The following is a 16,415-nucleotide window of genomic DNA, read 5'->3' as shown; positions in this document are numbered from 1 at the left end:
GTTGTGGACTGTTGGTCAGACAAAAAAGCATTTGTGTGTCACCTTGGAAAATGTGATGGGTATTTTTCAGAGTTTTCCGACATTTCACTGGATAGATGGTCATTCTTTCACCCGATGGAAAAATAATCAACAGATTAATTAAAAATGAAAACAACAGTTGGTTGCAGCCCTAGTTTACATAATTTAGGTAAAAAAATTGTTTAATCAACATGCACATTTAAGTCTTGGTCTGCTTTGGAAAACGGTGGGGCTGGGTATCAACCTTAAGTACTTTTTTGGTACCAACCAAAATGAGTCAGAAAAAACTCATCAAATTTGTAATCTTGTTGTCTTCCTGATCATTCCTGATTTAAATTAAAAAAAAAATAGAACAGTTCTTGTACAACTGCTTGTATTTAGACAACATGTAACATTTGGCTTCTTTTGTCGAATGAAAAAAGGTATTTTATGGGAAAAAAAAAACGTTTACCTAGTATCACTTGCACCACATGGTTCTAGTATCACTTTGGTATTGGTATAGAAACTCTGGTATTAAAAAAGTTCAAACGATACCCAACCCTAGAAAATGGTCAGTGGCGATGTCAAGAAAAGGCAACTTGTAGTGAACTGGTTCCAAAATGAAAAAAACGTACCTGTATGCTCTTTTCAATCGCTCCGTAAGGCCTCTCAGCAGTATTGTCACCTTCACAATGAACAGGCTAAAGATGCGGGCAGTCTTTTTCACCCTGCTGCACAGCAGCACAGGTCATCTTTTAGGAATGCTTACATTTGTGAAATCCAAGTGTTGTCGGGTCCAATAAAGGACAGAAACCTTGTTTTGAGAAAGAAACTAACTGGTCTGCATTCATGAAGACACAAAACAGACAAAACAAGGAACAGGAACCTCCATCTGTAACGAACACAAACTGTCAAAAGGGTGTTGAAACTTAATTAAAAGAATAAGTTGTTAATTTATGATCTGACTAACTCGACAATGGTCCCTTAGGAATGTTTTCACTGGGTGCTACTATGGGGACGCTGCAGAAAATAAACACTACGGATCATTTTATAAAAGGGTTTTTGTATGAGGATGCACTCGTAACCTTGAAAATAAATTTGTTTATTCATTTCGTGGTTCTCGGTTCCCGTCCTCTCTGTGAGGGGGAAGAGAGAGACGCTGTGACATCACTGATGGACTCACGGTGCCACCTGCTGGGCCATACCAGTATGACAATGTAATAATGTCAAAAGATATTATGTTTACCTTACTGCTATTAATTAACAATGTGGATGATGGTGTAAATAAAGGCTACTGTGGAATATTACTTAGAGTGGAGTGATTCTTATTTCTGTGGACTCTTATTCCGGCATTATGAGTGACAAACAGGAAACAGAGCTGCAACAGACTAACCAGAGCCATACTCAACCGGCTCGAGAAGTTCTTCAGGGTGTTTCGGGAGTCCTTAAGATGCACCATGGTCCATGGAAGAGCTCCAGGAGATGTTGGGTCCTTCAGTAGGTAATAAAGATCCAGGGGCCTTGAGGGAGTTCTAGGGTGCCAATGAGTTAAACAAGTCCTTCATTCCTTGACAAGTTCTTGAAGGGGTTTTAGGGGGCTTATGGGAGTCCCAAGGGCGTCTGAATACATTTCAGGGGACCAGTAGTAATTGATTGGAATCTAAATGTCCTTGAGAAAGTTCTGTGGTCCCCCGTATATTTGAATGCTGGAATTTCAAGGAATTTAAGGGGACCAGTAGTTCTTGATGGGGACCCAGAGATGCCTGAGAAAGTTGTAAAAGAAAATTGTTTCAGGAGTCTTAAAATGTGTTCCTGGAACCCCCTCAAAGTACTACTGTAATCCATTCCAGGATTCCAAGAATTTTCAAGGGTTTTACAGGGGTCCCCCTTAGGGTCCTTTAGGGTGCACCATAAAACTCTGGGTGAGTTCTCGAGTGGGTAGCAGGAGCCCTTATGAGTGTCCAAGGGGTATTTGAAGAAGTTTCAGGAGACTAGTAGTTATTTACTGAGATCATTGGGTTCTTTAGAAGTATCTATGGTGCCCAGAAGGTGTTTCAGGATGCCTTGAGACTAAAGGGAGTCTTTTAGGGTATTTCAGGTGTCCCCTTGGGCACTCCAGAAACAATCTTGGTGTCTCACAATCCTTAAGGAGAATTTACAGACTCTCAAAAGACCAGTAGTTCATAAACAGCTGGTAACACTGAGCAGCATGTATCGTGCTGTCATCGTCAGCAGATTAAGTAAAAAGCCTCGCTGGTTGATGGAAATTTTTCTTTTCATTCCACTTTTCATTTCATCAAATGAATAAAAGAATATAATTTAGTTTTTCGTCACTCCAGAGACAAACAGCACTCCAATGCCACGGATGGTCCCAGAGGCACTGATGATGTCCCATTCGTTCTTGGAGGAATCATGGGGCACCTTGAGGATGTTCTTGAAGTCCTGGAAGTGTGCCCATGAGTTCTTGAGAAGGTAGGAAGGGTCACTGAAGATCTTCCAGGGATCCCTGGAGGGCTTTAAGAACCCTGAAAGGGGTTTCAAGTGTACATGAAGGGAATCCTCTTAAGGGGGTTCCTTGAGATATTAATGGGTTCGACGGGCCTTGGAAGAGGTTCTTGGGGAAGTTCCAGGTATAGTGCAAAGCTATACACTATAGCAGCGTTTCCTCTTTATCAACTGTAATCCTGTGACTGTTTTTCCACCGAGCTGCTGCTCATCAGTTTATTTTTAATTTCTTCTTTATATAGAGACCCTGGAGTGTTTTATGAAATCTAAATTATTAAATAATTAAACTACTGAAATGAAATATATTGAACTATTTCTGAATTTGAACTTCCTCATCACGTGGGTTTACCAAGTAGCTGTTTTAGATAAAGTCTTATGCTGCCATCTGCTGGTGTTAAAGAAGCAGGTCAGTTAGTTCACTGCACTAATTCAGGATTGAGTGATTTCTTTTTTATAGAAACTCTGACAGCACTTAATGTCCCCAGAATAGAAACAAAAACACTAACAGAAAATTTTAAATGATATTATATGTCTTTCTAACAATGTTTGGCCTGATTGTTTTCATATTTAGAGGCACTAACATTTTACAGAATTATATTTAGATCCTGATTTAATGTCCTGTAGGGATTGTCTCGCGTACAAAATGGGTAATTTACCCCTGAGGTAGAAGAGTGTTCAGATGTCATTTGAATGACATTTTGACAAGTTCTGCAGTTGTGTTGATTACATTTTAATGATTTTTTTTTTCTTTTAATCTCAGATACTTTCCAGTTAAAAAGTCAAAATCCCAATCTTGAGAATGATTAATGATAATTCTGAGAAGAATTCAAAGTGAGAAGATAAACAGCCACAACATCTGTTAGGTATTACATTCAACAAAACTCACGTGAAGGAAACGGTTTTGAGAATTCAAGAATAAATAGTGTATTAATGCCGTACAGACCAGAGGCGTTGGATGTAAGGACTCTGTTAGCAGCAGACCAGAGAAGGAAGCTGCCAAAGTTTGATAATCAATTTAGTGCAAATTTAAAAAAAATTCGCCGGTGGGATATTCTTAGATGTGAGCATCTGCTTTCTTTCATAGTCTTCTATGATAGAAGACTAAATATATTGGTTTGGGACTGTTATTATTCAGACAGCAAATTTCAAGATGGAAAATTCAAACCTGAACATTCTGGGAACAAAGGATAATCGATCGAGTCTGAATGGAATCGATCAAACCTCTGTCCCACCAAGTTTTGTCAGTTGAGTTCTAATGAGTGACCGGAAACCATGGACATTGTAGCTTTTTATCTAAATCTGTGAACCAGAACTTTTTAAAATTTATTCATTTATTAAATTGCAAAACACGAAACGACCAATTTTTTTTTAACCATCTGTGGAAAAACCAAAGATGGTTTAAAAAAAAAAAAAAAAAAAAAACAGTTAGTTGCAGCTGTGGTCAGCAGTGTGATTCAGACTGTCATAAGTTAAAATGGCCTTCGCATAGACCACTTTTTAAATTTCACCGTATTCAACAAAGAGTAGAGGGTTGGTGGATTATTAGAGCTACAACAATTACTCGATTAATCAGTTAGTCCATCAACTGAAAATTAATCAGCAACTAGTTTGAGAACTGATTTCTTGTTTTTCATTTTTTTAAGCAAAAATGTAAAATATTTGCTGGTGCCAGCTTCTCAAATTGTGAGGATTTGAAGCGTTTCTGTGTCCTGCACTTTAGAGAGAAAATAATCAGCAGATTAAATTGGAAATTAAATTACCCTACAGGCTGTCACTTAAGCACACCCTGAGTATCGTAGATGACCTTGTCTTTTGTCAACAGTAATGACATATTTTGAAGGCAGGCACATCAATGGCTGCAGAAATCAAAGACAAAACTTCTTTCTCTGGACTGTTTCTTCGTAAGAAACATTACTGGTCTAATGCAGCCTTTGTTATTTTTGAAGTTTTCACAGGATTAGAAATCACATTTTGAGTTTGAAAAAATTAGATACATATATAGTATACTATTATTGGACATTTGGGATTTTGACGCACTAAAATACAGTGTTACGGTTTAAATCCATGGAAGAAAACAAGAAAATACGTTTTTTATGATTGGATTTTATTACTTCAGTAAATGTCGTACAGTCTTGTTAAAGCAACACTGATTTACTGCTGACTGCCTGGGAAGCCAGGTTTATTTGCGCTGACATCCTGAACTGGGACTCAAATGTTCCTGACACATCCCAAATACAAACTCCATGTTGTTGTGACTGAATCAAAACCAGAATGTTTTTTGTGCTACAGACGTCTGCACTGCTCCGCTACCATTAACAAAAGATTAGGAGATCTTTATTGGTTACAAGTCAAATACTGGCAACTCTAAACTGACAGCAAGCTGCTGTGTGACCAGATATGTTTGATGCATCTATAGACTGCAACACTCCTGTTTCCTCCAGTGTATAAATGTCTGTTAAAATATATAAGATATAAAAATAGAGCATTTGTCTCTTGTTATCTTGTCCTGGTCCATGTCCACATTGATGTGTATAAATATGAAAAATCCACTTACATGTGGAAAGTTTCCCTCACATGTATCTGTCCAACATGAAACATCGATGTAAGAAAAATGCTTGTAAATCCTGTTAATCTTCTTCCTTTGTTTAAAGGTAGAAAAAAAAATTGCTGAGATGTTTGGTTCCTTCTCTTGGTCTGTTCTGTCTCCCCCGACTCTCTGTGATCCATCAGTGTTACAATAAAGCGGTTTTAGTTTGAAATTTTTCAAATCCAGAACGTGGACTGTGCCAAAAAATTTTTTTTCTGCTGTTCAAAGTGGGTTTTTTTTCCCTTTGTCTTTAAAAGGGGACAATCTGCATTAAAACAAAACATCACCCCGTTCACTACATACCAGACATAAACTGGTTCTTATTAGAGAAGAATGAGTGGTGAGAAGGTGCAAACCTCACATACGCCGATCAACCACAACATGAAAGCCGGCACCTGGCTTTACTGCGGTGGCTGATCGGTGTATACATGGTTTCCTACGATGTGTAACCCCCTCACATGTTGTCCATTGGATTGGGGCGTTTTGTGGCTCCATAAATGAGTCAAATCAAATCAAATAAATGCTACAAAGCAAAAGCCAACAGGAACTGGTGGGCTGTTAATATGGATCATTTGACCCGTCATCTGAAAACAGAAACATGTTATAGTGTATGTTGCTAACAACACCAAGGGGCAGAGAGCGTGAGGTGACAGAGAGTTCGATTTTGTGTGAAAGCGGACAGTCGCCTATTCCTGAAAAAAACTGACCCTCATAGATTTGCGGTGTCCCCGTCCGCTCCCCGTGGACATGTCGCGACTGTGCTTGTTGCCACTTGTCATGACAGAGGTTTGATGCGTTTTTCGAAACAGTCTTTTCATCACACGTTAGTGTCAGTGCTCAGTATGTCCTCGTCCCGCAGCCTCAGCTCTGCTGCGTTTTCTGTCCCATGTGTGTGCGAATGTGCCGTTTGTAATTCGAGTTGTCGCTGAACCTGCGGCCGCACTCGTCGCAGCAGTACGGCTTCTCGCCCGTGTGGATCCGCAGGTGTTTCTGATAACCGTCAAAACGCGTGAGCCTCTTCCCGCAAATGTCACACGTGTACGACTTGTCGACTTTGGTTTCTACTTTCCGGTGCACCTGTACGTGTTTGGCCCAGTGGCCGCGCTGAGCGAACGCACGGCCGCAAATGGTGCAAATGTACGAGTCCACCACCTCGGACAGCGGAGCTTCCAGTTCGTCACAGTCGAGCTGGCCGTTACCTGAAGCCAGATCTGAAGCTTCAGGGGCGTCTTCGTCGAGTTGGAAGCAGGTCTGCTGGACCGAGGTCCCCGGCTGCTGGTCAAGCTCTGAGTCCTCCGGGTTCTGGCTCTGGAACTTTGAGAGCGAGGGAGTCATGCGGTCGTTGTCCTGCTCGTTTCTCACACCGCCGCTCTGGAACAACACGAACTTGACGTCGTTCTGCTCTGTCGTCGGAGGCGTCTCCTCCTCTTGCTGAGCCGGCCACAGCTCCTCCTCTTTGATGTGGGGCGGTTTCGTTTCATTCGGGTCCAGATTGGAGCTCCAGTCCTGCTGCTCAGAGGGAGCTGAACAACAGAGCAACAGAGAAGAGAGTCGGGAACATGTTTAAAAACTGTAACTGGTTGTATTTTTTTCCCTTTTTTGCTAACCAGGAAAGGCCTGACGTTTTCTAAAGACAAAATAAATCTGTAAAATTTGTACAAAAAAGTCAGTTTCTCTCTGTATGGAACCACCGAGGCAATATTTTAATACCAAATATCTACGTTTCAGATCATATGATGCTATGCGCTGCTTTATGATTTCATAAACGTCTGTTGTCCACATTAACGATTCTGAGATGTGATTAAAACGTAACAAACCTAGTTATTGAGGTTTTCGTTCTAAACGGGCTAACGGGATTAACTGATTGGTCAATTGACAAAAAAATAATTGGCATCTATTTTGATCAGTAATCAGTTGATTAAAAATTTTAAAAAAACTCCCAAACATTCTCAGAGGTTTTTACCTTTTGTTTGAACGTGAGACACTTCAAGTCTTCTTGGGCCGTGGAAGTTGTGATGGGTATTTCTTTCATTATTTTTAACATTTCATAGACTATCAAAGTAATTAGGTAACTGATTAATCAATGAAGAAAGTTTTCATCAGTTGCAGATCTGCTTGACACATTTTTTTGTCAGTGCGTAATTGTGGAACACTGTCCATTGCTCTGATATGTGATTTTATACATTTGCCGTATGCTGATTCATAACGATTTTAGGAAAACATTCCCACTAGTTATTTCCGACATATCGCCCCCTCCCCCATGTGGAAGTTAGACGAGTCAAAAACAGGTCATGAAACTCAAATCCTCATTGAGTGTGGAAGAGAAAGTTTCCTTGAATATGCAGACACTGATACGAAGCTACGTCGACATCTTGACTAAGTGAACATGCATAGTTAATGTATCATGGATTACATATTTGCACAGGATGTGATCTTTTTCTGTCCAGGTAGCATCCCAGTAAGTACGGAACACATTCTCATTTCACCTGAGCAAACACAAGTGGGATGAAACAGGCGAATGAAGAGTCGTTTTCAGGTTCGAATGAATAAAGACACCAGCTTGTTCCTTTCGTCCAAAGGCTCTCACATCCCTGCGTTTCATGTCATCGTTGGAGGAAACCCTCTGAGTTTTTGCAGTATGAGACAAAACAAGTCCTTTCTAGGGCTCAGTGTCAAACCTCAAGACACCAAAATGAGTCTGTCACACAGGGTATTGAAAAGTGTCTAAAAGTTGGCATCAAGCGTAAGTCCCTCGATTCAGTACTTTGTAGAAGCCCCTTTGGCAGCGATCACAGCTCCGAGTCTTCTCGTTCAGGTCTCCGAAAGCTTTGCACACCTGGATTTCAGCAGTTTATCCCATTATTCCTGGCAGATCCTCTCAAGCTCCATCAGATCGGACGGGGAGCGTCTGCGATCTGCCATCTACAGGTCTCTCCACAGATGCCGTACGGGGTTTAGGTCTGGTCTCTGGCCGGACCCCTCAGGGACAGTCAGAGACTCGTCCCGAAGCCATCCCCATAGGACGATGCCGCCACCACCAAGCTCCACCATAGGGATGGTTTTAACCGGGTGATGAGCAGAGCCTGGGTTCAGGGTCCAGTTTTTTCCTCGTGCTCTCAGAGTCCTTTAAAGGCCGTTTGACAAACTCCCGGCAGGCCGCCATCTGCCTTCTACTTAAAGCGGCTTCCATCTCGCCCCTCTACCAAAGTGGCCTGGTTGCCGCTGAGATGGTCGTCCGTCCCGCAGCTTCTCCCATCTCTGCAGAGGACTTGTGAACCTCTGCTAGTGACCGTTGGGTTCTCGGTCACCTCGCCGGACAAGGCCCTTCTTGCCCGGTTACTCGGTTTGGCAGGAAGACCGACTCTAGACAGAGTCTCGGGTCCAAACCGCTTTCATTTCACACCTGTTGAGGCCACTGTGCTCGTGGGGACACTCGGAGAAATGGTTTTACACCTTTGTCCTGATCTGTGCCTCGCCAGAGTTTTATCACAGAGGTCTACAGAGAGTTCCTTGGCCTTCATGGTTTTTCTCCTGACACGCGGTGTGAGCTGTGGGACCTTTATATAAAGTCAGTTCAGGTTACCACGGGTGGACAATTTCCTGCTGAGCTCAGTAATTTGTGAAGTTTTTTGATTGACGGCGGCCATGTTTTTGGGACGATCTTGCCCATTTATAATACAATTGTCTCTCTCAGTCACCCAAGGCTGTGTACCAAATTTGGTGTCGACAGAGTCAAAATCCTAAAAAGTCTGTGTCGTATCACTGTTTTTCACATTACGCAAATTAGCAAAAAATCCATCCTGGTGGACTTTTATGGTTCAAGAGGCTTTTTTTTCTGTAGAGAACTCTGAGCCGGACTCGCGTGTCAAATTTCAAGTCTATCGGACTGTGACGGACACGGCCTTCCCAAAATAGCGTTTTTGGGCCTTAATGACAGCGCCACCATCTGGCCGACTGGGCTCATGATTCTTGGGAAGAACTCGCACATCATTTCCAGCTCACGGCTGGATGTGAGCCGCGGCAGAAGACAGTGAACAATAATAATAATAAAGCACAAACAGAAGGGTTCCACTGCTTCGGGGTTAGAACCCAACTAACGTCACTGCCTATTACAGGCTGGAAAAAATACAGAAAACCTTAGTGAATGAAATTTAAACTTTTTAATGCCTTTAAAGGCCTTTATTTCCCTGAGGACACTGAAATCAATGCTTTCAAGACCTGCAGACACCTTGTCCGAAAGCCGGAAAACTTCGGCCACGTTCTTTCTCCGTGGGTGAAGTTTGTGAAAAGGTGAAATGTCTGAACGTCAGATACTGAATCATTCAGTACCACACAGCACCGGGGTCTGGGCGGGACCATCTACAAATGCGTCTGTGTTCCGGGAGGACCACCATTCGCGCCCTGGGAGCCTGCGGTGGCTGTAAAGGGTTACAGGGGGTTCGCAGGTGGGTCGCAGGTGAAAGGGCTGCTGTAATCATTGATAACCACGACGCTGGTTTACTTTACAGCCTGGAGCCGGTTAAACATCGGAAAAGTAGATCGCTGTTGGAGACTAAATCCATTTAAATGTCACGTCTACTGCTTGTGTTTGTGCATTCGCGGTATTTGAACAGACAGTAACTGTTGTTGTTGTCGCCGTGGAGTCGAACCAGCGTCAGTCAGCGGCTCGCTGGGGGCGCACGGCTCGGTGTCCGGTAAAGCGGCAGGGAGCCGCTTCCGTCTGACTGCCCGTGTACGCCCCGGGATCTAAAACCTTCACCCACCTGCGCCGCCGACCTGCACAGATATCCGAGGCTTCCTGGAGAGGTCCAGCAGCCGGCGCTGGCGTTCGATCTCCAGCTTGGAGCGTGAGATCTCCTCCTCGTACTCGGCTATGGTCCTCCCGAACACCCCGAAGATCTCCTCCGCGGCCGCGGTGAGCCGCTGGTTGATCAGCACCCTCAGCATCTCGATTTTCGACATTGGAGCGGCGGGGCGCAGGGGAAAACGGCGGTCGGCTCTCCGAGGCGTCGTTTGTTTACCAGCTACACTTCCGGGTCAAAGTCTGGGCGCACGCTCGGTGAGCTTTCCGCCGGCAGCCCTGGGATGAGCACGGGAACTTGGCGCCACCTGCTGGAGCGGACGACTATCATCGCGGGTTCAAACTGGACGGTTGAGCTTCACGGTGCAGAATTGTGTGGGATTTTATGCAAAGCGCGGCATCGGTAACAAATGATTGTCCAAAGCAGAGTATTTTATATACGTGTGTCTGAACACACCTGGAGGGGATCTCTACGTTTTGTCTCATTATCGTCAAATGTCACAACTGTCATTTCACTTGAAGGCCCGGTGGTGACAAAGGTTCTCAGATGCTTCACCGAATTAAAAGCACCGGTTCAACAATGTAAAAATACCTCAGCTGGTAATTTTACTGAAACCTGCACTGACTGGTTTTATTTTTGGCCTCTTGTTTTCAGAAGAAGCAAAACAGCAAAACGTGAACACAACGATAACATATCGTCACCTTTTATGTTGATATGTTGAACCAGGTCATTTCCACATCCAGGTGTTACAGAGCAACACGATCCTCCATCTGGATCTGGTGTCTGAGTCCACCTAATGAGTCTAGGTCCAGTACTCCCTCTCTTTTAGCTCTGGTTTTGGTCTCCACCGGCTCCTGAGGGAAACATCTGGCTCTTCGGCTGCTAAACACTCCAGCGTGTTCACCAGCTGGTCTCTGACTGTGTCTGGCTGCTGTCTGCTGCTGAGCAGGTAGTGGACGTCGGCTTTTTACAGCTGTTTCTCTGAAAACAGCTGGCTGCTGCTTTATACACAGGTAGATAGTTTAGTCGAAGGGTTCCCAACCTAGGGGTCAGGACCCTCCAATAGGGACACCTGATGAATCTGAGGGGTCGTCAGATGATTCATGGGAAAGAAGAAAGTACAGAAGAAAGAAAATTCTGATACTCAAATCTGTTTTCATTTTTTAAAGGTCACAGCAATACTTTGTTTTTCCTTGGTTTAACAATCGGTACTGAAAAAACAAAAGTTACACATCCAAAATGCACTTTTAATATTGTGTTATTGATTCAACATTAGCTGAAGTGTCACTGGTGGCAGAAAAAGCAGCATGAAATCTAAGAACTGTGGTGTTGGATCAACAATTAATCAGGGTCAACATGTCTGTGACCACGATTTAAGCGAGATGTCTTGGAACGTTATCCACCTTATCCACCATGGAAACTCGCCAGCAACGTTAAATAAGAGCATTCATTAACTTTGTTCAATATTTTGGACTCAGAAGTAAAAGCTCGTGAAACAAAAGTTTACCATTCTTAAATCTTTAAATATTTACTGGGATCACTTATTCGTTTTGTTTTAAGCTGATGTGAGAATTTAGAACTGAGATCAAATCTCTGTAAAGCTTCCTGTGCATTAAATACTTTTAACGTGCACCTTCCAGCCAGTAAGAGTAAGTATTCAACCAGACAGTAGTACAAGGGAAAAAAACTGCCCCCCCTGAGAAGCTTCTTACATTATCTCAGTATCCGTCTCGCTTTTGTCCAGCTGTCTGGTTTGTGTCCTCCATACTGGACTTCTGCAAAATCAAACTGAAGCTGCCATTTTTCAATTATTTCTGGCTTAACGTGTCCTTTTTTTTACCCTCGATTTGGTTGACGAAAACACGACTCATGATTGATGAAATTATAAAAATATCATAAACAAGGAATCGTTAATAAAGATATAAGTGTGATAGGCTGATTTCCAAAGTGTAAAGTGCACGTTGGGAAAAGAAAAGCTAGACCAAACAGGCCCTGGGAGAGCAACATACGAAGCAGCAGGTAGGCTGCATTCCTCACTTTATTGTTTTATGGATCTGCCGAGACAACAACTATGGAGTTTTTAACACATCCAATAAGAACATAAGCCTTATTTTATTTCACCAGTTCTTTGTTTGTTTTCCTCTCTGATATGTCCCAGCTCTATAGCGGAGGCTTCAAAAATGACTTCTCAAAGTCGCTGTGTGTCGATTGGTCAATTAATCATCATTAGTTGACTTAAAAGAAAATGAGTGATTAATCGTCTAAATAATGTTCAAGCAAAAATGTCGGTTTACATGCAAAAAACAAGTTGATGGTACCAGGTATAAAAGTTCCACGTGACAGAAGTTGATGCCTTTCTTGGTCTTACACTGCGGTGACTTGAAAATGTTGAGGTTTTAGACTTGACGGAATAAACTAGACATTTAGTGACATCACCTTGTGCTGTAGGATACTGTGATGGCCATTTTATCGATCCTTGTGATGTTTTATAAAACAGACGATTAATCCAGAAAATAATTGTCAATGATAATTAAACGATGATAATTAAAATCATCGTTAGTTGCAGCCCAACAAAAGATAAGCAACTGTAGTAAATTAGAAAAGATCTGACGGGTTTGATAAAAAGTCAAATGTACACGAGGCCTTTGGATGTAAAAACTTTGAAGTTGAAGTTGACTACGACTCCCAAGATGCATTTCATCAAGAAACATCCGATCACAAAGCTTTAAATTCTGTTCACAGCCACAACAAAGCAAACTCACACCTTTGACTGGCTTCTTCGCCGTAGCAATTTGGAACAAGGCCTATGGATTTTTGTAGTTTTTGAGCCGTCGACCAAAATGACAAATCATGATTTCTCAGAAACCAAGGTGAAATAATTGAAACTGGTGATCAGAACATGAACCTATACGTCCATTATCCAGGAGAGTCCTCAGTTTCTCTCTGAAGCAACATTAAGTACATCAGTAAGAGAAAACCGAAATGGAAGTACAGTCCCTCGCACTTCACAACTCTGTAGTACCTTTTAAAATGATTCTGATGGTATAAGATTACTGTAATTGTATCGTCCAGGTTTAGATGCTGTTTCATGGTTTCGTTAAGATCAGGATGTGAGTTTTTTTGCTGATCTGGCTCATTATCGGCCCATGAAGGAAGTTTATTTTGAAACACGACAGAATCCCGGTCCTGTTTTCAGGCAGTCAGGTGGGAATGACGAGGGCAGTGGTCAGTCTCCTCTGACAGGGGTGTTTGTAGAAGCAGGACAGTTGGCTGAAGCGGCGGTCGCAGATGGAGCACCAGTACGGCCTCTCGCCGGTGTGCGTCCGCAGGTGCACCGTCAGGTTGCCCTTCTCCACGAAGCCGCGGCCGCAGTACGTGCAGGTGAACGGCTTCTCGCCCGTATGGCTGCGGACGTGCCGCACCAGCGTCGCCCTCCTGCCGAAGCTCTTTCCGCAGACGGTGCAGCCGTACGGCCGCTCGCCCGAGTGGATCCTCATGTGCGTCCTCAGGTTCCCCCGCAGGGTGAAACTCTGACCGCAAACGCTGCAGCAGAACAACGTTTCTCTGTGAAGTCTGAGGTGAAGCCTCGGGTTCTCGGTACGCTCCAGATGTTTCCCGCACACACCGCAGTCTCTCAAATGTGCCAAAGTGTGAGTGAGCAGGTAACTCCTCCTCTGGAAGGACTCGCCGCAAACTTTACAACTAAACACCGGTGGAAGCTGATGTGACAGTTTGTGCTCCTGCGACAGGTCAGTGGAGCTCTTCACCTTCGTGCCCAGAGGTGGACTTTCACCTTCCGTCTCTCCCGTCTTCTCTGGTTTCCGAAGTCCTGCAGCTTCTCTCCAGTAGTCTCCACTGTCCTCGATGTCAGAGTCCTCAGCCAGGACTCGGCCATCACTCGCTGCCGCTACACCGCTGGCTGGGTCAACATGAATGTCTAGTTCTGGCGCTCCACAGACCTCACCACCAACTTCTGTTTTAATGCGAGCAGCCGCGCCCCCAGCGTCTGTCTCATCCACACTGCTGGTCTGGTCCAGCTGGACGCACGGGAACGGGTCTTCGGGGCAGTTTTTTGCCCAGGAGTAAGCCTGCAGAGGGTCTGAGGGGAGGCAGAGGACCACGGGAAAACAGTTTTAGAAAAAAGTAAATCAGGAACTAACTACAAGAAGCCTGTAGGTGTGTAGGTGTGAAAAAGGATGTTTGGTTAGATCTTTTTAAGACGAAACATAAATCATTTTTCAGATCGACTTTGGGTCCGATCTTGCAGGAACATTTCAGTCGTTGTTAGTTTGGCTCCATTTGTTTCTTAAAAACCACTTCCTGGACTATGGAGTCCAAACGAATAGTTGGTTCATGTCTCAGTAAAACTCTGTACTCTTTGCTCTTTGTTACAATCATTTAACGAAAACACTTTAACAAATGCAAAACTAAAACACTGTGGCAAAGCACAATAAACACGGTCGAAGACTCCGTGTTCTCTCCAGGTTCTATTGCTTCATCTAAACTAACAAGCACAGACAACTTGTTCTCATTTCAACCAATCAGAGGTGAGGACCGACTGAGCTCATCACTGGTTGCCGTTGAGCATCCTGCAATGAAACTACAGAGCTGCTTATCCTTTGCAAAATAAATACTACAAAATACATTGACGAACATTACTCTATTGTATAAAAGGCTCTAAATGTTGTCAAGTTCCAGGAGAAGAAATTTGTCGAAAATACATCATTAGCATTTCTTCATGTAGACTGAGGGAGTTTTTAGACACTGCAGCTGTCCCTGCTCTGCATACTGGCTCTGAAGAAGTCCATCCGTGACACAATGCCAATGCAAAAGCTGAGGGACAAAATCCAGGGCCCTTGTTCTGCTTAAAAACTATAACCCTTGAAAAGAAACCCAAAGAATCCCGCTCACTGCCAATCACTTGAACACACTTGATTAACCCGTTTCGTCCTCCTCAGACCTTCCTCGGGCAAACAGCACCAGTCGTATAGAGGCTACGGGCTTTCACCGAGGACAAAGCAGCCGATCAGAGGACACAGCGCCTCTGGTGTGAATACAAATGAAGCTCAGCGAGCCCCTCACATACAAAAACCAACATGACACTGAGCTCTTACAATTGCAAAGACACACAATAAATATGCCAATATTACAGAAAATCATTTCACACTATGAAACAGGGCCTCTGAGGACATTAGATAGGAACACTTTTTAGAAATCAGCCCCATATTACACCATGTAGCCTGTCAGCACCGAAGCTGATATGAGGCTTCCTAGCTTGGGTGGATTTCTTCCAAAACGAATGCGTTTTTTCTATGAAATTCCCTTTCAAGAGCAAGTGCACAGACACACAACTGTATATGATGGTCTTCTGACAAAAAATGTTGCTCTCAGTGTTAAAAACCAAACCTACACCCGTGGTAAACAAAGAGTAGTGTCCTCGTGGAGGAGGACCTCTCCAAACAGGTGAAACCAGTCTGAGTTCAGATCTACTTTAACATTAGGTCCAGTGTCACGTTTTAACTTCTGATTCTGCGTCTGAAAGGACTCTCACGCTCGCGTGTTTGTAAAACCGATTTAACTCAGAACAGCCGAAGACTTTTCAAGGATCTGCAGACAGCCTGTAAATAGCCCCAGCTTCATGTAAAGGTACTTACGAGGTACTTGTACTTGACTTGAGTATTTCCATTGAATTGGCATGAATGACATTGACTCCACTTTATTCCAAAAGAAAGATATAATACACTCACACACACACTCACACACACATATATATAGATACATATATGTACACACACACACACACACACACACAGTGTTTCCTCCACTGCATTTATTTCCCAGTTGCACTTTCTAGTCGCTTTGCAGATTATTTTGTTTTACAAACAAAAGCTTTGATCAGCTTATTGCATGTGATGACACGTCGTTATCGATTTACCTCCTCAACAAGTTATAACGTAGTTAAAATGGCAACGACTACAACACAATTAATAAACAGGTTTCAATACAGGACTTCAGCTTTACCCCAGTAAAGGAGCTGAAAGCTTCCTCCACCACTGCGTAAAAGGGTGGCGCCAACTGACCTGCTGCCCGGTTCCACCTGCCCCCCTCGGACCTCAGGTCGTCCAGCTGTCGCCGCTGGCGGTCGATCTGCTCCCGATACCGGGCCACCGTTGTCCCGAACAGCCCCAGGATGTCGTCCACCGCCGCAGTCAGCCGCTCGTTAACGAACACCCGCAGGGTCTCCATCTCCGGCAGCGGGCTGCTCTGAGGCTCCGCACCGCCGAAACCCTTCACCGCCCCGTGGGGGAAGGACGGAGAGCAGCGCGGCGAGAACGTCTGCTGGTCTGCGGACATGTAAGTTTAAATTTATGAAGCGCCCCCCCCCCAGAGACTCTTGTTGACGGTGAAAAGGCCACAGACTGAGCGCCGTGACAGCCAAGTGACCAAAGGCTGCCGGACGAATGTTTTCTGGTTCACACCGGAAAAGTAAACAGAGCCGCCGACCCCCGCAAAAAGGCGTCGGC

The 16,415-nt window shown here is 43.9% G+C and overlaps 2 protein-coding genes and 1 pseudogene across 2 annotated transcripts; all 3 read right to left on the bottom strand.

Moving 5' to 3' along the window:
* Positions 1-4,564: 4,564 nt before the first annotated feature.
* LOC120786633 (zinc finger protein 19-like) lies at positions 4,565-10,385 on the bottom strand. The gene is made up of 2 exons (XM_040122192.1): positions 9,853-10,385; positions 4,565-6,612 (listed from the first exon to the last, which is right to left on the bottom strand). Exons 1-2 carry the CDS (start codon positions 10,049-10,051, stop codon positions 5,951-5,953), a joined length of 861 nt encoding a protein of 286 aa, XP_039978126.1. The 5' UTR covers positions 10,052-10,385; the 3' UTR covers positions 4,565-5,950.
* A 32-nt stretch (positions 10,386-10,417) lies between these two features.
* LOC120786627 (zinc finger protein OZF-like) lies at positions 10,418-16,401 on the bottom strand. The gene is made up of 2 exons (XM_040122169.1): positions 15,972-16,401; positions 10,418-13,990 (listed from the first exon to the last, which is right to left on the bottom strand). Exons 1-2 carry the CDS (start codon positions 16,243-16,245, stop codon positions 13,092-13,094), a joined length of 1,173 nt encoding a protein of 390 aa, XP_039978103.1. The 5' UTR covers positions 16,246-16,401; the 3' UTR covers positions 10,418-13,091.
* LOC120786484 overlaps positions 16,258-16,415 on the bottom strand; it is a 4,922-nt pseudogene continuing 4,764 nt past the window's right edge.

This window comes from Xiphias gladius, chromosome 24 (assembly GCF_016859285.1).
Source record: "Xiphias gladius isolate SHS-SW01 ecotype Sanya breed wild chromosome 24, ASM1685928v1, whole genome shotgun sequence".
Classification (NCBI taxonomy): Eukaryota; Metazoa; Chordata; class Actinopteri; order Istiophoriformes; family Xiphiidae; genus Xiphias; species Xiphias gladius.
This window is presented reverse-complemented; position numbering and strand designations above follow the sequence as displayed.